General features: G+C 46.6%; 1 protein-coding gene across 8 annotated transcripts in view; it reads left to right on the plus strand.

The window, feature by feature from the left end:
- Positions 1 to 20,108, plus strand: part of Trank1 (tetratricopeptide repeat and ankyrin repeat containing 1) — an 80,499-nt gene extending 60,391 nt beyond the window's left edge. For 6 of the 8 annotated variants that reach the window (XM_039081618.2, NM_001191799.2, XM_039081614.2 and 3 more), the window contains 9 exon segments: positions 1,457 to 1,600; positions 2,795 to 2,951; positions 5,734 to 5,822; positions 9,010 to 9,113; positions 9,211 to 9,343; positions 13,548 to 13,693; positions 14,336 to 17,388; positions 18,125 to 18,223; positions 18,611 to 20,108. In XM_039081618.2, coding sequence (XP_038937546.1) covers positions 1,457 to 1,600; positions 2,795 to 2,951; positions 5,734 to 5,822; positions 9,010 to 9,113; positions 9,211 to 9,343; positions 13,548 to 13,693; positions 14,336 to 17,388; positions 18,125 to 18,223; positions 18,611 to 18,711 — 4,026 coding nt within the window. In that variant the 3' untranslated portion in view covers positions 18,712 to 20,108. 8 annotated transcript variants of the gene reach the window in all.
- The last annotated feature ends 1,309 nt before the right edge of the window (positions 20,109 to 21,417 follow it).

Here is a 21,417-nt window from a genome sequence, read left to right on the forward strand (position 1 = left end):
AAACTAATTCTGAAGCCTGCTGACCAATTCCAGCCCACTGGCTGTTTTCCATATCTTGGTATTAAGAATGGATTTTTACATTTTTGAGTCAAAGAAGAATACTATCTCTTGGCACATGGAAAGTATATGAAACTCAATTTAGTTTTGACCAATAGCTTTATTGGAATATAGCATGTCCATTCATTCCCCTGTTGTCTGTGGTTGTTTTAGATCTATGCAGATTGACCAGTGATAGACCGTGTAACATGCATATCTGACCTTTTGCAGGGGTTCTCAACCTTCCTAATTCTGTGACCCTTCAATACAGTTCATGTTGTGGTGACCCCTAACCGTCAATTATTTCTTTTTGTTACTTCATAACTGTATTTTTGCTACTGTTGCAAATCTTAATGTAAATATCTATGCTTTTTGATGGTCTTAGGTGCCCCCACCAAAGGGGTTATGACTCACAGTTTAGAGGAGGTATTGCCATGCCCTAGCCATAATAACACTCTAAGAGTTGCCATAGTCTAAGAAGTGATGTCAGCCATAGGTAAAATTATTTGAATAGTTGAAATATTTAGAAAAACTCTTTAGGACATACTCATAACTCCCTCTTTCAAAGCTATTTAGCAAGCTGTTCAAGGAAAGCAGGTAAAAATGCTGACATTCTCCTGGCGGGCAAAGAGGCAAAAAAAGGGGGGGGGGAAGGGGGCTGACAAAGGGGCCAAAGAAGCTAGATGTATTTTAAAACTGCTGGGAGGGGAGCAAAGATGCTCAGATGGTTTGTGGCTACCCATTTCCAGGAAGTAAACTTTATTATTATTATTAACCCACTTTAGCTTTGGGGGGCTGGGTAAAGAAAAGAGAGAATTAAAAACAAGTACTATACCCCAACATTGATTATCTCCTTTTCTTTACCAGCAAATTCCAGTTGTTCTATTATTCGCTGTTAAGAACATTGTGTTCAAGTTCAGATAGTAAATAGAAAATTTAGTTATTAATATGTCTTGTCTAACTTATATCATGTTAGCATACAGCATCTGACTTTTTTCTCCATTCTTAGTTGACTAATTTAGATAATTCTGCTCCCTGTGTCTTAAATGTTGTCCCTATGTGGCATCTCTTAACCACATTATGAAAAGCAGTATGGTTTCCTCTGTCCATACTGTTTGTTGACATTCTTTGAATTATTATAACACCCTGGGGCCCTTAGCATTTTTGCCCATCTTGGGTACCTACATCTGGCTTCTAAACCGTCTTATGTAAGTGTTGGTGTATTTTCATGGTAGCTTCTTTGACCTGTGCCTATGCAACCTTATCTCCTCCCACCTACTCTGAGGACATGGGATGTGTCCCTCTATACAGCTTGTGGTGAGGCTGCACACCTCTGGGTGGGGCTCAGTTCTCCACGAAGCTTGGGAGGCACCGCAAAGCAAAGTCTGTTGTTCTTCAACTTGTTGTTGTTGTTGTCCAGGCTTATAAGGAATGGAAGATCATATCCTCATTCATACCATCATCTGACTCCAGAGAGGAAAACTGCCCATTGCTTGATGTTCCCTTGGAGAAGTCAAGTTCGTCCCAGGCTCGGTCCCTTATGGTGAACCCAGAAATGTACAAGGTGAATATGCACAGTTGTCTACACAGTGATGATTGATTTATTGTGGAAAGAGCAACTAAGGCTTGGAGAGAAGATGAGAAAGGAGCTTTCCTTGCAGGTGGCCGTTCTTCCATTACCTCAGCGGTGGGAGTGGGGAAGGGAAAGTGGTGTTGGCTGCCTCCTCCCTTTCTGCAGAGCCCGGACCACGCAGGTGGACCTGCCTTCCAGCCATTCAGTTCCTCTGGAGCTAAGCTCTGTTTAGGATATCTGATAGACTCGCAGAATGTGACTGGGCTGGTTTAGTAGTAATAACAGTTGCTGTACAGGGTATAGTGTCTTAGTTTTAAAGAGCAAGTCACAGCAATGCGAGGTCTTGGTGTCCTGCTCAAAGGTCTACAGTAAGTCTTTAAAATTTAATTTTGTAAAAACGTTTATTTTCTTATTTCTTTATGAGTATTTGGGTTGCTATGGAGGCTGGAAGAAGATGTTAGATCTGCTGGAGCTCGAGTTACAGTCATATGCTGGGACTCGGTGACTGGAGATGGGATTCAGGCTACAGGAGCAGCCATTGCTCTTAACTGCACAATCAGTTCTTCAGCCGCTAAGACCTTATTTCTTTTTGTGGGCCAGTGAGATGGCTCAGTGGGCAAAATGCTTGCAGGCAAACCTGGCTACCTGAGTTCAGTTCCTGGAGAATTCAAGGAGAAGGACTGTACTTACTCAACAAAGTTGTCTTGTGACCTGTACATGGGTGCCGACACATGTGCGTATAGTACACATCCAAATAATAAATTAAGTTTGGGTGCCGACACATGTGCGTATAGTGCACACACAAATAATAAATTAAGTTTGGGTGCTGACACATGTGCGTATAGTGCACATACAAATAATAAATTAAGTTTGGGTGCCGACACATGTGCGTATAGTACACATCCAAATAATAAATTAAGTTTGGGTGCCGACACATGTGCGTATAGTGCACACACAAATAATAGATTAAGTTTGGGTGCTGACACATGTGCGTATAGTGCACATACAAATAATAAATTAAGTTTGGGTGCCGACACATGTGCTTATGGTACACACACAAATAATAAATTAAGTTAAAGTTAGCTTAGCTTCTGTGTTCTCCCCAAACTAGAGTAACCCCTTTAAAGCGTCTTCATACTGTCAGTTGGGCACAAGGCTCATCATCTGTGTCCTCAACCTTCTCAGCTCCTCAATGGAGAGCTGAAGCAGCTATACACTGCCATCACGCGGGCTCGGGTCAACCTCTGGATCTTTGACGAAAACCTAGAGAAACGGGCTCCTGCTTTCAAATATTTCATTAGGAGAGATTTTGTCCAAGTTGTAAAGACAGATGAAAATAAAGGTAAGATCTCATTAAAATGTTCTTGCTGTCAGAGGAAAGGTGCGTCTCTCCTGTCCTGATAGTCGTAGAAAGGGCACAGTTTTGGTGCTTTGTGTTTTGTGCTGAAGATTGAACCTGGGCCCTACGCAAGTGCTCTACCACTGACCTGTGCTTCCGGCCTGGGTTATAGAGTTTCGTTTGTTTAATAGTACCCCCCCCCCCCATGATTTTCTCAGGAAAAAAACATTTTAACTTAGTTATGTAAAGGCATCTAGGAAAGAGTGTTTGTGATGCATTGGGGAGAGTTTGCTACTTTAGGGAAAATCTGTTATTTGGCCTTTAAAAGTGAGTGTTTGGTCTCTCTTGCCCTCCTGCTCTCCCTCTCTTACTCTCTTGCTCTTACCCTTTTCCCCCTTTGTCCCTTCTCTCCCCATCCCCTCCCCCCCTCCCCAGCCTGTCTTCATGTGCTCATGGCCAGTCTCTATTATTTGTATCTAATCAGCTCCTGGGAATGAGTAGCAGAGAGCCCCATAGGGGGAGGGAAACGCATGAGGACACAGTTGCAGGGCTGCTACTCTGATGCTAACTTTACATTGCTTATTCTTATATAGGTCTTGTGAATGTGAACTTTTAGAATAGATGTGGACATCATTTCCTTCTCTTTTAGCTCCTCCGCAGTGTTAGAGGGCTTTACAGAATTATCATACATTATCATCATCATACATTATCATCATCATAATTTACAAAGACTAGCTAATAAAACAGTGAAGTTCTCTGAGTAAGATAAGCTTGAAGAAATCTTCCCTTTATGGAGAAGAAATCTGTCTTTCTTGAGAGCTCGTTATGAGGTGATTCCTCTAGACTATGGTTAATTTCTCTGAGGGTGGGGAAGAAGCAGGGCTTATGTACTGCAGAAAGGCTTGCTGAATGTCTACTTCTGGTTATTCTCATAGCTCAACTGGGGACTGGGATCCAACATTCCTTTCCTAAAAACCAACCGTTGTTTTAAAAAAGGTGAGAGAAGTTGAAGGTTTAAAATTTAAAAACCCATCTTCTCAAGGACCCCGCTGTCTGAACATGTTCTGGTTCATGCCCAGCTTTCTCTTCATGGGCCTTTCCCTGCTCACTAAAGGAAACGGAGTGGGTTGGCATAGTATATAACTTCTAATTTATCCTGTAACTCATACTCCAGATATGGTCTGGTACCATTGGAGAGATGATTAAGATAGGTAATTTATTACAAAGTTAATATATTCAAGAGCCACAGTTCCTTTTGCATAGCAGCAGTAGGAACACAGGAGCAAGGTTAGTCTTAATCACATGCTGTGGACCGACACAGTACACTCTTCCAGAGCACCTATCCCTCCATATGGCTGAGTGAGAGCTGAGTGTGGTGGTGACACATTCTGGGCTTCTTTACCCTGGTCATCTAGTCCTCTTTGGATGTGGTGTGGAGTTTGCTGTGGATATAGACTCCCTCCCAGAACAGAGAGCAGCATTGGTGGCTGCAGAGGCCTTGCTGCGTCCTGTTCCGTACACCTAGTGGACAGAAGAAGGGACAGAGTGGGCCGTGCAGCTCTGCCTCGGTTGCCCCTTCTGAACACGGTTGCCTGGCCTCCCTAGTTGGTGCCTTCCAGTCTAGGTGTCTCTGGCTCCTTGATCTTTGATCTGGTTTGCTCAATGCCTTGGCATCCACCGTATCTCTGGTACTTCATGAACTGCATTGCTGCTCATTGCTCGTGACATTCTGAGGCTCATGGGTGGAGAGGATTGGTGCAGTTACAGGAAGGTTTGTATGGGACAGGAAGGACAGAGAGTCGATGGCTACAGGGATGTGTTGGATTGCCTACCCCTGTGAGGACAATATTGGCGGCTAAAGCACAAAAATGGGTTTTGTTCAGCTTGGGACAGCTTGGGATGTTTTAGATTCACATTGGTATACATAGCTGATACACTTCAGTAGAAACTATATTTTGAATTTTTGTCTTTTCTTCAGCTACAATAAGTGAGTACAATATTTTCTAACAAGGCTGGTCAGTGGCAGTGAGCCATAGCTCACTATGTCAAGCATTCATGCACACACGAGATTGAACACCCAGCACTCCATAGTGTGCTGGTTCCAGTTTACTGTAGGTTTATCGAGATGGAACTCCAACAGAATCCAAGTAGCGTATGTATTGTAAGATCCTGTTTCCTTGAATCTGGGAGCTAGTTAGCTTTGGATTTTCAAGGAGGAATTAATTAATAATCACTGTGTGTCTTCTACCTCAGAGCTACAGACAAGGAAAGTATACCAGAAATTAAAAAAGCAAATTATGTCTTTTTCTTACTTCCACATCCTCCTTCTGAAACCTATACCAACTGGTCTCAGTGCTAAAACACATGTTGATGAAGTCTAGACGGTCAGCATGAGCACCACAGGAAGTCGTTTTCTCATTTCTCTAGTTGATACAAGGCGTGGTCGAGGTGAGGACTTGGTTAGTTTCTTCTGAGGTTGCTTTTGGGCTTCCAGATGAGCAACACCTTCTCACTGTGTCCTCACATGGTCTGTCTTTGCTCTGTGTGGTGCACTTTGTGTGTGTGTGTGTGTGTGTGTGTGTGTGTGTGTGTTATGTATCCTTATCTGTTCCAAGGACACCAGTGAGATTGGATTAAGGATCATGCTCCGAATAAAGCTCTGCTTTGAAGCAGTAGAGATAGAGAGTTCAACAAATGAATATGGGAGGAGACAGTTTAGGTCAAACAGGTTTAAGTCAATGGCTACCACTTGGAGAAACCAACTGGCTTTTTACTTTCATTGTAGACTTTGATGATAGCATGTTTGTTAAGACCTCAACCCCTGATGAGTGGATCATACAAGGAGACTATTATGCCAAGCACCAGTGCTGGAAGGTAAGGAGCTGGGGCAGACATCAAGGGTGAGGGATGTCTGTGACTGCTGGCCTCGGCAGAACTCATGGGAAGGTCTCCCACTATCACACTGCTGACTAGGACACAGTGAGGATGGCAGTGATTCTGTCACTTCTGAGTTTGTCCTAATAGGAGAAGAGATCCCTGCCCCCTTCCCTCCCCAGTCAGTGAAGCCATGGATAGTTCTTCATTTCAGCCAATTGCTGGCACATACCGATAGGTAGGTAGAGTGTCATGGTCTGTCCCCTGCCATCCTATTTTTATTTCTTTGATTGATTTTTTGCAGCTCAACAAAACAGTCAGAGGCCCAGTCTTATTTCTTCCCTTTGTCTGTGCATCTTGCTAGAGTGTTCCCCTTGGTTTCTGCAAGTGGCTGCTGCAGCTGCATCCACACAGGGATGAAGGCAGGCACTTGCTTCTTTAGGATCCCAGTGGACTTGCTCATAGTTCTCCTGGTCAGTCCTAGGCCGCTTGTCCCCATCTCCGCGAAGTCATCTGGGCATACAGTCCTGCCTGACAGCTTCAGCCCTTTATGTAGAGCAGATTTTTTCTGTCTTGCAAGAACGGAAGGAGGATTCTGTGGGCAGCAACACCACTACACACAGAGCCCTAAAAGATCACACCTTCTGGATCTGCCTGCCTGGGCACCTGGGTGACTGGGTCCTCACGTCTGCAGATGAAAGCAGCTGTGCTGGGTTTCACAGATGGCGCTCTCGACTTCTGCACCCCATGTGTGGTATCCAGCTTCTCAAGTGTCACACAGAAGGATGCCCACGGGTTTGCTCCTATGACTAAGAGAAACTATGAGACTGGTTTCTCTGTGGGGCTCATTCTGTTGCCCTAGCAACCCTCATTATTGGATTCTGTAAAGTTAGGCCTGAGTGAAGGAGGAACTGGGCAGTGGTGAAGACCCTGGAACTGCAGTTCAGAACTGATTAAAGCCGTGCCCTGAGGTGTCTGCGTTCCACTGGGGCAGAGCGCTTTAAGTTTCCTGAGCCTCGATGCCTAGAAGAGTTTTGTCCTTGGAAATGACAGGGGAAATGGTTTACATGCACAGAAAAGAACATCTCTCTGGGTCTCTCAGCCACCTGTTACTGCATAACAAATACCTTATACCTGGACTGTGGCTCATCACCAGTAATGTGTGCTGCCCCGGCTCTAGGGCTGGCAGTTTGAACCAGCTGAGTAGCTTCTGGGCTCACCTGGAGAACTCGCATGTCTACACTTAACTCCCATTCAGTTGTGTTGCTCTGTTTCTGGTTATTGGCTGGTTCCTGGCTCTGATAATGGGGTTGGGGGGTTGTCACTGCATTCTTGGAAAACTTGTCCCTGATCCTTGAACAGGTCAGTTTGGGCTAGTTTACATCATACTAGGGTTCAAAGACGTGTGTCAGTCCTTGGAGGCCTGGTCTTAGAATTAGCTCTGTACCCCATCTGCTGAATTCCCATTGGACACAATAAGTTGATAAGTCACAGCCTACACTGAAGGACAAGGAGACAGGCAGACTCATGACTGCAGGAGTAGAAGGAGCAGAGGTATAGTCAGAGGAGTGTGGCAGAGGTCAGAGTTGTGAGGGCGCTGTGGTATGAGGTGAAGAAATAACCATGCTGTTACAGATTTGGCATGCATGGAAAGTCATTTCTAAATATGTAATATTTAGCCTTAGAAATTGCTAGCCAGAAATTGATAGAAGTACTGAACATTTGGCTGCTGTAAAACAAAATATTTTTTGTCAGGGTGGAGGGAGGCAGCAGGGAGGGAATGGCAAGACAAGATGGGCAGCAGCAGCAGCTTGGGCATGAGCTGTAATACGAAGTCTCACCTTTACTTCCTTTCAGAACATCATTGATGTTACCCATATGTGTTGTCCATGGGATTCCAATTATTTATCCCTTTAAAAATACCTTTTGAATGTTTGAATCTAAAATTTTTTTAGGGGAGCCGGCACAGATGAGAATATTATAAAAAGCCTTCTCCTCGCCTGACTTTATTTTGACCCTGCTAAAGGACTTCAGGACTCAGGTGGCTTATTGAGTTTTTGGCTGCATGTCAATGAGTGTGTCAGAACCACCGTGCAAGATCATTCATCCGACAGATACTTGTTGAGCTATGGGCCAGACAGTCTATTTAGATCCTAGGAACATGATGGTGAGCAACAGTGGACTATAGACAAGCACAGTGCAGTATCGCAGGTGTCATGGAGGAGGACCAGGGTCCCCAGGTGTGTTCTGGACACGGGAGGTCAGGGAAGCCTTCTTTGAGGAAGGGGGTCTTGGGACTATAGAATAAATAGAACTAGGCAGAAAGGAAGTGGGAGCATTTCAGCTAGAACAGTGCATGCAAAGGCCCTAGCTGGGAAGGAGGGTGGTGCAGGCCCCAGACCCGTGGTCCTGGAATGACAGAGGAAAGAGCATGAGTGGGAGAGGTCGCTCAGTCTGAGTCACCAGAAAGCATCACCAGTGCCCCCTGCATTAACATTGCTACCTAATGCCGGGTGCAGTGTGAGCCTGCTGCTTCTCTGGCTCATGCTTTGAGACAGTGAGGCGCCCCTGTTTCAGGACAGCTTTCTGCTGACCAGGATTTGAATTATGCTTGGAGACCCTTTGGCACCCTTTTGCACATCTCATAGTCAGAGGTTTGTAAACAGATCTGCATGCTCCCAGGATCTGGATGTGTTCTGATGCTCTCTCTACCGTATCTCTACAACATCACGTCTACTAGCACACTACTGATGTCTGCTAGCACGCAGGTGCCACTGGAGTTAGCAACTATGTCAAAGCCCAGAAAAGCCACTGGGGGACTTCGGACCCATTGCTCCGTGGCTCTGACTGAGGTTGCTACTACATACAGTGAGGACGGTCCGCCCTGTGTGTGGCTCTTGGAAGATTAAACAGTTGGTGTCATGGTGGCCTATAGATATATGTTGTATTCACCTTTTTGTGGCCACTGGCTATTTCCTAATGAAACCTGTGGGCTGTGTTAGCTGGTCCCACCCAGCTCTGTCTTTGGAGACACCGCTCTTTAATTACCTACACCTTCCTGTTCTTCCCTGTCAGACTGGGCTGGGCCAGACACAGAGCTCTGTCCATAGGAACACAATGCATGCGTTAATTCTTGTTCTATTAACTCTGTTACCTTGCTGGGAATCAAACCTTTGACTTATTCTAGGTTGCAGCTAAATGTTACCAGAAAGGAGATGCATTTGAGAAGGAGAAGTTGGCCCTGGCCCACTACACTGCCCTAAATATGAAATCCAAGAAATTCAGCCCCAAGTAAGTGCCTCAGGATCAGTTGAGACGCGCTGTGATGAGAGCAGCAGGTTGAATATGCCAGCCGCATTTCATGGCAATGCTGGGTTCTTTTCCCCAGGGAGAAGGAGCTGCAGTATTTGGAACTGGCGAAGACTTACTTGGAGTGCAATGAACCAAAGCTATCTCTTAAGTGTTTGAGCTACGCCAAGGAGTTCCAGCTCTCTGCCCAGTTGTGTGAGAGGCTGGGAAAGGTATGGTCTCACCCAAGGCCACTGCTTGAAGAATGGGGCTTCATCTGGGCAAATGTGGGTGGTGTTCAGCCTCTGCTTGTGTCAGGAAGAGGCTCTAATTTTTTTTCTTTTTTTCTTTTTTTTATTAACTTGAGTATTTCTTATATACATTTCGAGTGTTATTCCCTTTCCCGGTATCCGGGCAAACATCCCCCTCCCCCCTCCCCTTCCTTATGGGTGTTCCCCTCCCAACCCTCCCCCCATTGCCGCCCTCCCCCCACCAGTCTAGTTCACTGGGGGTTCAGTCTTAGCAGGACCCAGGGCTTCCCCTTCCACTGGTGCTCTTACTAGGATATTCATTGCTACCTATGAGGTCAGAGTCCAGGGTCAGTCCATGGATAGTCTTTAGGTAGTGGCTTAGTCCCTGGAAGCTCTGGTTGCTTGGCATTGTTGTACATATGGGGTCTCGAGCCCCTTCAAGCTCTTCCAGTTCTTTTTCTGATTCCTTCAACGGGGGTCCTATTCTCAGTTCAGTGGTTTGCTGCTGGCATTCGCCTCTGTATTTGCTGTATTCTGGCTGTGTCTCTCAGGAGCAATCTACATCCGGCTCCTGTCGGTCTGCACTTCTTTGCTTCATCCATCTTGTCTAATTGGGTGGCTGTATATGTATGGGCCACATGTGGGGCAGGCTCTGAATGGGTGTTCCTTCAGTCTCTGTTTTAATCTTTGCCTCTCTCTTCCCTGCCAAGGGTATTCTTGTTCCCCTTTTAAAGAAGGAGTGAGAGGCTCTAATTCTTGAAGGAAGGAGAGACTGGCCCTGTGATCTGTGATTGTTCTTTCTCCACTTGTTCATGAGAGAGAGAGAGTGTGTGTGTCTGTGTTCATCCACATCTGTGTTACTATTTAAGGCCTGAAGTCAGCCACAGAGAGGCCGAGTTGCAGACCCAAGCCAGATGGACGTTAGAATATTTTTGCTTTCTCTTTCCATATGTTCATAGTCTGGAGTCAGCTTGAGTAAGTAGCCTGGTGTTTACATGGAGTTTTCGTGCGTGTTTCTAGTAATTATCTAGATCATCACTGTCTAATTCAACAGCCATGTGCAGTTACTTGATGTAAAATTAATTAAGAGGAAATCAAGTTAAAAGTTTGACCCTCCTTGTCACTAGCCTCGTGTGAATGATCATCATTACAAAATAGAATCATTGCTCAGAGTTCTGTTGGGCAGAGCTAGTCTGAACATGGCTTCTCAGTGGTTGGCAAGCTGGCAGTGGGCCACAACTGGCTGCTTGTTTGTGGCAGGATTAAAACAGGGAAATAAAATAAGCAGTTAGAAATTGTTCACAGCTACATCACACTGCTGTGACTCCAGGTGGCAGTCATATTCTCTCAGCAGTTCCTTTGTTTCCTTTGCCATCGGTGTTCATGTGTATGCGTGTGTGTGCGCATGTGTGTATGTGTGTGTATGTATGTGTGTGCATGTGTGTATGTGTGTGCATGTATTGTGTATGTGTATGTCTAGGTGTGTGTGTGCATGTGCGTATGTGTGTGTGGGCATGCATGTGTGTATGTGTGTTTATGTCTGTGTATGTGTATGTATGTCTGTGTGTATGTATGTGTGTGTTTGTGTGCATGTGTGTATGTGTATGTCTACGTGTGTGTGCATGTGTGTATGTGTGTGTATGTTTGTATGTGTATATGTCTTTGTGTGTGTGTGTGTGTGTGTGTGTGTGTGTGTGTGTGTGTGTGCCCAGTTGATGTTGGGAATCATCTGCCATTTCTCTTTCACCTTCAGTCATTGAGGCAAGGTCAGTGAATCAAACCCAGAGCTCACTGATATGGCCAGTCTTGCCAGCTAGCTTGCTTTGGGGAATTCCCTATCTTTACTTTCTGACCACTCCTCTCACCAGGCGTTTAACTGGGTTCTGGTGATCAGAACTCTAGTCCTCTGGCTTGCAGAAATACTTTAACCACTGAGCCACCTCCCTACCCCAGCCATTCCTTGTCAGTATATCAGTTGTGGAGTAAGAATTTAAAACAGTCTGGGAGTTGGAAAAACTGTGGTAGAAGCATGGGGCTGTGAGCTGTTGTGTCATCTGCCGATTTCCTACCCTTCATTTGGAACTCAGGTTTTTGTGTCTGTGTGAAGTCAAAGTAGGGGATGGGGAATGAGACCTACTAGAAGTGGAAAGTGTGGGCCCCAGGTCAGTGTCTGGGAAGGGGATCAGGCCCTCCCAGTGCTGCTCCATGTTTGTTGTGGGATATGACTTGCAAGGGAGATGAGGGTGGGGCTGGGGTAGAATAGCATTACTGGGAACAGACATCCCACGGTCTAGGAATTGAGATGCTTTGCAAGTTCTTTAGAGTCTGCCCTGCTGTCTTCGGTGCTACCGTCTTGAGCCCTAATAAGCGACTATGAGATACAGGTTTTGCCCATTGCTTCCTCCCCCCTCCCTTTGCCTCCCAGTCTCTGCCATGGGAAGGAGCAGGTTATACCCTTGTCTCTTAACTTGGCTTCCGCCTCACATTCTCACCCTGCTAAAGGTTAGACAGTGGTGTCTTTTGTACACATGTGTTCTAAGTTGGTTTAAGTGCCACCTTGTTCTGTGCTTTTGCCCTCCCACCATTTCTCTTGTGCTAAGCTCTGGCTGTGTCTCCACCACAGTGACATTTCAGAGTGATCTCTCCATGTGTCACTACCCCAGTTCTCCAGTGATGAAAGTCCAGGCTGCTCACCAATGCCTGGTGGCCCCATGCAACACTGGTGAAGCATGACTCAGTCTTGCTGGAGCCATTTGTGATGTGTTGCTATGAGTGCCTCTCTACCTGTGGTCTTCTGATACTATTACCTCATGTTCCTAGGTATGAGCACCTCGATTCCAGAAAAGCCATGTCACTTTGTGTGTAAAGATTCTGTGTTCCCTGCATCCTTGGACATAGTAAACAGAGTCTAGCATTTGCAAGCTCATAGGTGCAGCTCACTGGGATGTGTGCTCCTCTGAGGTGCAGCTCACTGGGATGTGTGCTCTTCTGATTGTCACTGAAGCTGAAGATGTTCACGTCAGCTGTTCACATCCCCACTGTAAATGGCAGTTAGAGCCCATGTTCTTAAAAATTATGAATTTTAAAAAGTCTTTATAGTTACAGGAATTCTTTTTATGTTCTAGATTTGCAATTCTCATATGGTAGCTTCTAGTCAGATGTGGCTACTTAAGATTAGTTAAAATTAAATACAGTTTAAAATTCAGTTTTGGGGTTGGGGATTTAGCTCAGTGGTAGAACACTTGCCTAGCAAGTGCAAGGCCCTGGGTTTGGTCCCCAGCTCCGAAAAAAAGAAAAAAGAAAAAAAATACAGTTTAAAATTCGGTTTTTAGGTCACAGTACTCCATATATGGAGGTTTCTACTCAGATTTAGCTAGTGGCCAGCAATTGGGTCCCACAATAGTGAGATGCGTCTGTTTTCATAGTGAGTTGTTGGACGGTGATGTTCCCAGTGCTATGGTTGCTTGTCTCCCTTGCCTCCTCACCCCTCCTCCTTTTGTCTCCATTTCCAATGCTGGGAATTGAACCCAGGGCCTCGTATGAATCGCAAGTGTTCTACCACTGAGCTATAGTCTAAGCCCTTAAAATTACTTTTTTTTAGCTTTTTTCATGAGACCTTTGATGAATAGATTTGAAGTCATAAAATTGATTAACTTCCCTAAAGATTTGTATCTTTAGGTTTGATGGAAACTTTTTTACTTACACAGATACTCCCAGACATTTTTCTTCAATGGTTTTCATATCTAAACCTTTAGGCTTTTTTTATGTTTATGAGTGTTTTGCTTGCATGTATGCATGTTTACTACAAGTGTGCATTGCTTGAGAAGGCTGGAAGAGGACATTGGATTCCTTGGGTCTGGAGGTAAAGGTGGTTGTGAGCTGCCATGTAGGTGCTGGGAGTTGAACTTGTAAGACAAGCCAGGGCTGTTAACTGCTGAGCCATCTCTCTAGCTCCTGTATTTACATCTGTAGTCCACCTGCACTTCATCTTTGTATAAGATATAAGATTGGGATTAGCTTGTTCCCTTTATTTTGAAAGGAATTTGTTTTTATATTATTTATAGTATGTGGTTTTAACTAGATTCTAAGAAATAGACAAATAATCACATTGATTATTTATGTATTACTATTTTTAAGATTAAAAAATTAGAATGCTTTAAATAAAAGTAACGTTTTACTGTTCTAGATAAGAGACGCTGCCTATTTCTATAAGCGAAGCCAGTGCTTCAAAGATGCTTTCCGATGCTTTGAGCAGATTCAGGAGTTTGATCTCGCACTCAGAATGTACTGCCAAGAGGAGCTTTTTGAGGAAGCTGCTATTGCAGTGGAAAAGTAGGTGGTTTTCTCCTTTTGCATCTGTGTGCCTTCTTCTCCCTCCTCTCAGGGAATGGCTTATCTTGGAAGTTACGCTGCTGATTCTGAAGTGGCCTGACAGGTCATTTTCCCTCAGTTGAGAGGATGCTTCAGTGCAGTCTCAGAGTCCTTGAGAGTGGACGCTGCCTCTCAGCCTCTTGTTAAGCTTTGACCATTATCACAAAGATGGCTGTGGATGAAAAGTGTGTCTCTGTGTTTATAATAGAATACACTGACTGACTCTAGTCAGTGGAGTGCAAGGGCCCCTTAGAGCTTTATCTGTGTAACATGATTGCAGTCACATACACACCTAGCAAAAGAGAAGAATTGCAAGCTAGATAAAAACAAAGACTGCTGCAGCCACCATTATGTCCTTTTTCAGAATTGCAGTCATGTTCACCAAAGCTGACTACCCAGAGTAATTGTTATTTTTTGGTTTTGCAGTATGCATACATTTTGCTTGGACAGGAAGCATTAAAAGAAATGTTTGAGTGGCAGACAGGATTAGGTCTTTTCTCCAGTATCTGGCTCATGGGGGCCTTATTTAAAGTGCTTTGTATTGACTTAGAAGGGAAGGGCTTTTCCTACTTTGGTGACAAGTTGACATGTGTGTCTTTACAGATATGAAGAAATGTTAAAGAACAAGACCTTTCCTGTTCCCAAGCTCTCCTACTCTGCCAGCCAGTTTTACTTGGAAGCTGCTGCAAAGTACCTGAGTGCAAATAAAAGCAAGGAAATGATGGCCGTTCTTTCCAAGCTTGATGTAGAAGACCAGCTGGTGTTCCTCAAGTCCCGGAAACGCCTCGCAGAAGCGGCAGAATTGCTCAACAGGGAGGGCCGGAAGGAAGAGGCTGCGCTATTGATGAAGCAACATGGCTGCCTCCTGGAGGCTGCTAGGCTCACTGCCAACAAGGACTTCCAGGCCTCATGTCTCCTGGGGGTTGCCCGCCTCAACGTGGCCAGGGATTCTGACGTAGAACATACAAAGGCTATTCTGCGAGAAGTGCTTGACCTCTGCTATCAAACCGGCCATCTGGCCGGCATCGCAGAGGCCCAGTTCCTGCAAGGGATTATCTTGAGAGACTTTCAGAAGCTTAGAGATGCCTTCATCAAGTTTGACATGCTCAACCACTCAGCCGGAATGGTAGAAGCTCTCTATGAAGCAGCCAGCCAGTGTGAGTCTGAGAGTCAGAAGGTTCTGGCCCTGGCTCCAGGAGGCTTGGAAGTCCTTCTCAATCTGGTCAGGGCCCTTAAAAACGTGACCAACAATGCTGAAAAGGAAATGGTCAAATCTTGCTTTGAGTTTTTTGGAATTTTTCAGGTGGATGCCAAGTATTGCCAGATAGCCCAGAATGACCCTGGGCCCATATTAAGAATAATTTTAGACCTGGATTTGACCTTGAGTGAGAAGAAAACAAAGGATCATTTTTTAGTACTAACTGATCAAGTGAAATTAGCCCTGAACAAACACCTTTTGGGCAGACTGTGTCAGATCACACAGATCCTTCTCGGGAAGACCTACCCAGGGATCTGCATGAGGTTTATTGTGGGTTTGAAATGTGAGGACGAGCACTGTGAAGATTTCCACAGGCCCCTCAGGCGCTGTGAAGCCAAGTGCATGGTTCAGTCAAAAATGCACCTGGTTGCAATCAACGGTTTGCTTCTGGAAGCCAAGAAAGTGTTCCCTAATGTCTTAGCTGAAGAACTTGAAGAAATAGATTATATTTTGTCTCCAGATACATATGGCCTTTGCAAATCCTTCCTCAACCTCCTCTTTCCTAGGCATTTCCACCAGAGAGTGCTGTCGGAAAACCCCATGGCCTGCAAAGAAATCCTCAAGGCAAATTACAAGTTCTTTCGCTCCTACCGGTTTGCCCTAAAAGAGTACATCCACGACCTGTTTCAAAAGGAAAGTGCGCACAGCCGCAGGGAGTCCACAGACCTGTGGCTGAGTGCCATGCAGGCTTTCCTCCTGTCCTCCAGCTACCCAGACGAGTTTGAGAAGCTGCTTCACCAGGAGGAAGACAGTTACAACCGGGAGCTGAAAGTGCTTGAGTCTGACAGAGAGGACAGAGGCAGGGGTAGAGGCAGCAGGATGAAAGGCATAGAAGGGAAGTTTGGCATGTTGGTGCCCAACAGGGAAGACGAGAATGTGGAGAGGTCCTACCTGTGCTTCATCCGGCTGCTAGAGAGTTCCATGGACCAGCTCTATGTGCACAGGAACCCTGAAGACTACAAGAGGCTCTTCTTCCGCTTCATGAATGTCCTCATCAAGAGGTGCAAAGCGCCGCTGGTCCCCAGTATCATCAACACGGTGGTGCTGCTGGAGCTGCAGTTTGTCCACTGTGGGGCGGTGCTGGCCCGCCTCTGGAAGAACGCTGTCCTGTGCCTCCCCAAGAGTTACATTGCACTCCTGCACTTCTGGGAGTTTCTGTCCAGCAAGAAGGACAGGGAATCTGGGGATGTGTTCTCCATCATCCAAGAGTACAAGCCAAAAGATGTGACCAGAGCCGTCCGGGACTTCCGGTTTCACCTGTCCTACCTCGTCAAGGTGCTGTGTGGCTATGAGAATATGAACTTCAATGTCCTGCTTGACTCTTTCAGTGAAATAGACTATGTGATATCGGGAGAGGCAGAACGGACCCTGGTCTTGTGTTTGGTGATGCTGGTGAATGCTGAGGAAGTCCTGCATCCCTTCTGCAAGCCACTTCTGTTCCGCCACTTCCGGGAGATCCAGAAGAGGCTGCAGCTGATGAGCATGGACTGGCCAGGCCAGGTGCCCAAGAGGCTGCAGAAGGTGGTGCAGCGGGTGCTGATGGCTGTCAGTGTGAAGTCTGTGGCTGAGGCACTGCAGGACCTGCTCTTTGAACGAGATGAAGAGTACCTGGTGGACTGCCACTGGCGGTGGGACAGTGTGCATGCCAAAGGCACTGTGGTCCGTGGCCTCTGTCATGAGGAGGTCAGGCTGAACCGCCTGCTCTGTACGGGCCCCATGGACCAGTTTGCTGACTCGGACTGGGATTTTGGTGAAGATGAGACTCATGAATTAGATGAGCTGGCCCTGGAAGACCGAGATAATTTCCTGGCCGCCATCCTTTCCCAGAAGCAGCGAAAGGCCTTGATCCAGCGCAAGCTGCGCACAGCCTGCCTAGTGGTGTCTCTGTGCATCAGCTGGAGGAGGTGGATCCAGACAGAGCACAGCAGGGAGGAGGATAGGGAGCTCAGGCCTGGGAACTTCAAAAGGGCCGATGTGGACAGGACCCAGTGCGACCTGTGTGGAGTGAAGTTTGCCCGCAGCCCCGAAAGCTATTTTAGTGCTGGCAAAGCATTTGAGGGAGCAGCCACAGAGGCTGTGATCATTTCCAGGGCTGAACTGGAAGGGAGGGAATGCCGAGAGAGAGTCAGTGAGTCTTATGAGCAGCACATTCGCCTGGAAGGCCACCGAAGGCAGCAAGCGGCCTACCAGAAATACCTGGATTTTTTCCATGAAAAGGTAGACCCGATCATTGAAGAAGGCAAAGTGGTGGTGCAGGACGTTGAGCAGAGCGTCTGGATCCGGAGTCACCTGGGCTCCAAGGAGCAGAGCCACATGCTGCAGAGGAAGGTGCAGGAGCACATCAGGAAGGTTTCAGATCTGGTGGAGGAGCTCTACAGGCGGAAGGCCTGGGCTGAAGGTGAGAGCCGGAGCCTGAACCGGAGTTGCCCAGTTGTAGCTGACTCAGGGGGGATGGGACGCTAGTGTCAGCAGAAAGACTAGAACAGGCTGCTTTCAGACTCCAGCAAAATCTCACTGAGACCATCACCAGTTAAATGTTTGTGACTGTTGTAAGGGACGATGGTTTCTCTGGGTGCTCCAGAAGAGAACTGGTGTGTTAGCGAATGCTGTGGAGAAGATACAGGTAGAATGTTAAAGTTGTGAGGAAACTCTGAGGCGCCCCTTTGCTCTCCATGCACTGATTTCCTAGAGCACTGACAAGGCGCTGAGCCCTAGGGAGAAGTGAGCTCTCTTCTTAGGGTGGCCCTGACTCACGTTTAGTGTGAGCCTTTGATAGTAAGGGCTCTTCTCATCTGCTCGTACAGTCAGGTTTCCCTCCTGCTTCTTTATTGACTGTTTCTTACCAGCATTGTAAATTAAGCACAAAGTTAACAAAATTACATTGAAAAAATTGTGTAATTCAAACACTTTCTCCAGGTTTGGGCTTGATGATCTTTTGAATACAAGTTTCCCAGAAAGGTTTGCTTTGGTAATTGGCAGACCCACAGCTGTGGCACTGGGCTCTCATTTAAAGTACCCTGTGCTTGTGGTGGCAGAAGGCAGCTTTGGGATGTGAGGATCTTGGCCTAGTGCTTGATGTTCTAATGCCTGAAGCCATCTCTTTGTTAAGAGAGTTTGTCATTTGGTTTCTTTAGCAGAGGAAGTGATGACTCGGCAGGTCAAAATTCTGACCCTGTCAGTCAAGAACGCACAAGAGTGGCTGAAGAAGACAGAGCTCCGCTTAAAAGATGAAGGTAAGGCCTGCTCTCCTAGGACAGGTGATACCCTGGCTCCTGTGAGTCTTAGCACTACTGGCTTCCAGGCCAGTGTCCGGTGGGTTTGCCACTGATGTCAGGTCTCTCTGCCAGACTGTTAGTGGTAGAGTTTCTGTCAGATGAAGGACATTATTCTGGGCTTGTGGTAGTTGCTTATGAAATGATCATAGATGTGCAGACTCAGCACAGCAACTCCCAAGGATAGGACTCAACAGAAAGTTCCATTCTCTACAACCCTGGCAAAAAGCTTCATTTCTTTAACTTAAAACAATGATTCCAGAGAAACCAGGTTTAGCAGGATGTTAAGCTCTGGTGGACAGGAAGCTGACATTTTCACTTGTGTTTGCTGTTTTGCTTCCTAACTAGGTACTGTTCAGGACGAAGAGTATGAAAACGAAGTGGAAGACTTTGGTGAGCTCTGCCCTAGAAGGCGTGCCCGGAAATGTGGAAAACAGAGAAAGTACTAACATGTTTTCATACATCTATTGCCTCCTAACCTTCGTTCCATCCTGTCCTAAGGTTCTGAATGCTGGGGCGGAAGAGAAGTACAATGTGAATTAGTCCATGGTTGCTACTGCCCAGTTAGGGACCGTGTAGGCACCTCTAGTTTTCCAAGTTGAGATCTAACAGTAACACTGCTCCCCCAGGTACCGCACGTCTCCAGTTGTGGGGGAGGCAGGTGGAAGGAGTGCTGGGATGTCTCTGTCTCAAGCCAGGCTCCCTGGCTCGTCAGCCTTGCCACAGGGGAGTAGGCATTTAAGATTGACACACCACATCTTGGAGTGAGTGCCCCTGCTCCAAGTCTAGGAGATCCCTCTGTGGATCCCGATCCTACTTCTGTAAAACAGCAAGCAGAACCAAGGCAGTCTATGCCCAGAGTACTTTTGGGCCTTGCCATAAGCAACCCCTGAGCCCAGGCTACCTTTTGGTTGTCTGAGTGGCTACTGTGTATATTTTCTTTCTTTTCTTTTTTCTTTTTTTTTCTTTTTCTTTTTTTTGGAGCTGGGGACCGAACCCAGGGCCTTGCACTTGCTAGGCAAGCGCTCTACCACTGAGCTAAATCCCCAACCCCTATATTTTCTTTCTTTCTTTCTCTCTCTCTCTCTCTCTCTCTCTCTCTCTCTCTCTCTCTCTTTTTTTTTTTTTTGGTGATCATTCTCAGCTACCTGTGCAGTCAGGGTTAGACCACCTCCGAATGTAGTCAAGCGCCTGCCTAGCAGTCTTTGACATCTTTCCATTCAAGGAACATTGGAAGGTATTTCCTGCCCACTCCAAAGTGGTCTTGCCTTTGCCTTGGCTATTGTGTAGACGATATGCAAAGCACCTTGCATATGCCTTGCACACGCGTGGTTCTTGGGTTTCCCTGGCACATTTCACACCTATGCTCCAGTTGACTGCTCACCGGGCTCTTCAGCTGGGGAACAATGGACAGAAGAACTTCTAATGAGAGTTCTGTGGATCACTGCCATGTGGCCTGTAGGCCCTGCCAGAGGGGCTGCATGAGGCCTGCATTCCCCTCCACCCACTGCCACCCACTGCCAGCCACTGTCAGCCTGGCCTCATTTGGGAAGCCTCCCTGCCTCTCTGATGGTCACTGCCTGCCCCTTCCTTCCCCACTCAGCCCAGGCTCAGGCCAGTCTCTGGAGGCTTTGTCTCACCACAGAACCAGCTTTCCTCCCATGTTGCTGCTGCTTTTGCTACTCACCATTACCCTCCATTGTCTTTCTAAGAAAAGTTTTGTAATTTTTATTAAGTTATGTTTCTCATTTTTATTCCAGATTTTTTTTATAAACTTGCCAGAAAAAATCTAATCAAATACTGCTGTATTATCTTGTTTTTTTATAAAGTTAGAGCATCTCTCTTACCTGTTGTTGTCTCTTTTGTCTGTTTAAAATTTCCACGGAGAGCAAGTATGGGATGGTGGTGTTGGCTCTTTCTGGGCTGCTGGCTGATGCTGTCTTCTTGTACCTGCTAAGATTAAGACATTCAAGGTCAGAGAAACACGGCTGAGTGCGGGCACTCACGCTTAGGTGTGTTGCCGTCTGGTTGCTTCTGTCCAATAGGTTTGGGCTGCATGGACTCTGTCAGTGCTGTTCCCAGGGCTTCTCCCTAGCGATGAGCTTGGACTTAGGAGGTGGGCAACCTACACTCAGATTCCTTTCCTGCCCACAGTGAGCATAATCTGAGATAAGCGAGATCTGCTCAACACGGTGTTCAGGTGCCCTACCTTCCTTAGCCTCAGGACATGGTAGAGCCCTAGGGCCAGGAGAGAGCACTGGTGATAGAGAGGCATCGTGCCCGGGGTGACAGCAGAATTTGTGTACTGCATTTGGGGTTCAGTTTCCTCTTGGAGAAATTGACAGAAGGCCCCTTCTTAGTTGATGGAGTTGGACTGTGTGCAGTAAGGTTCGGATGCCTTCAAGTCTTGGTGCTGTGATGTCTCTGGTCATTTACGTGAAGCAGAAGGGCATCTGAGCTGGAGAAGGCCGTGTTCCATCCTGGGCTTCAGGATATAGAGTTTCAGCATTGGGACAGATAATCTCACTGCTTTCTCTGCTTGCAGCTTCTAGTAGGCACCTTGGGCCCTTCCTCCACTTCTCCACAGCCTCTGAAGTCCTGAGAAGGGAGTGGAAATCAACGGGAGGGTCAGGAATGCCAACAGTGAACTGACCTCAAGAGCCTAGTCCTGTGGCAAGAGCTTTGCTGTTCCAGGCCTGCTGGGAAGAACAGGATGTGGGTGTATATGAAGGTCACGAGTCCATTGTGTGTCCAAAGAAGCCGCGTGGAGGGCACAGGATTCAGCATGCAACAGTAGTCCTGAGGATGGTTTACGTTCAAAGGCAACCCAAGCATGGCCTGTAGCAGGGAAGGCTGGAGCAGCAAAGCTAGGGCTACCCAGAGCAAGTCACTCAGGTGTACCTGGCTCTTCAGCAAGGACAGAAAATGCCCTTCCCAAACCACTGGGCATCAGCTTCCCAAGTTCAAAATGAGCCCCAGGCTTGCCAGCACCCTGGTCTAGAGTGACTGCTGCACGACATGTGCATGTGCATAGTAAGCTCACAGCTTACTATGCGACAGCTTACGATGCACTTGCTATCAGTGTCCAAAGAGAAAACATTCACCTTCACAGGTCCTGACTGTCACCAGGTCCCCCACTGGTGGCCAGAGCGCAG

Source organism: Rattus norvegicus, chromosome 8 (assembly GCF_036323735.1).
Source record: "Rattus norvegicus strain BN/NHsdMcwi chromosome 8, GRCr8, whole genome shotgun sequence".
In the NCBI taxonomy this organism is placed as follows: Eukaryota; Metazoa; Chordata; class Mammalia; order Rodentia; family Muridae; genus Rattus; species Rattus norvegicus.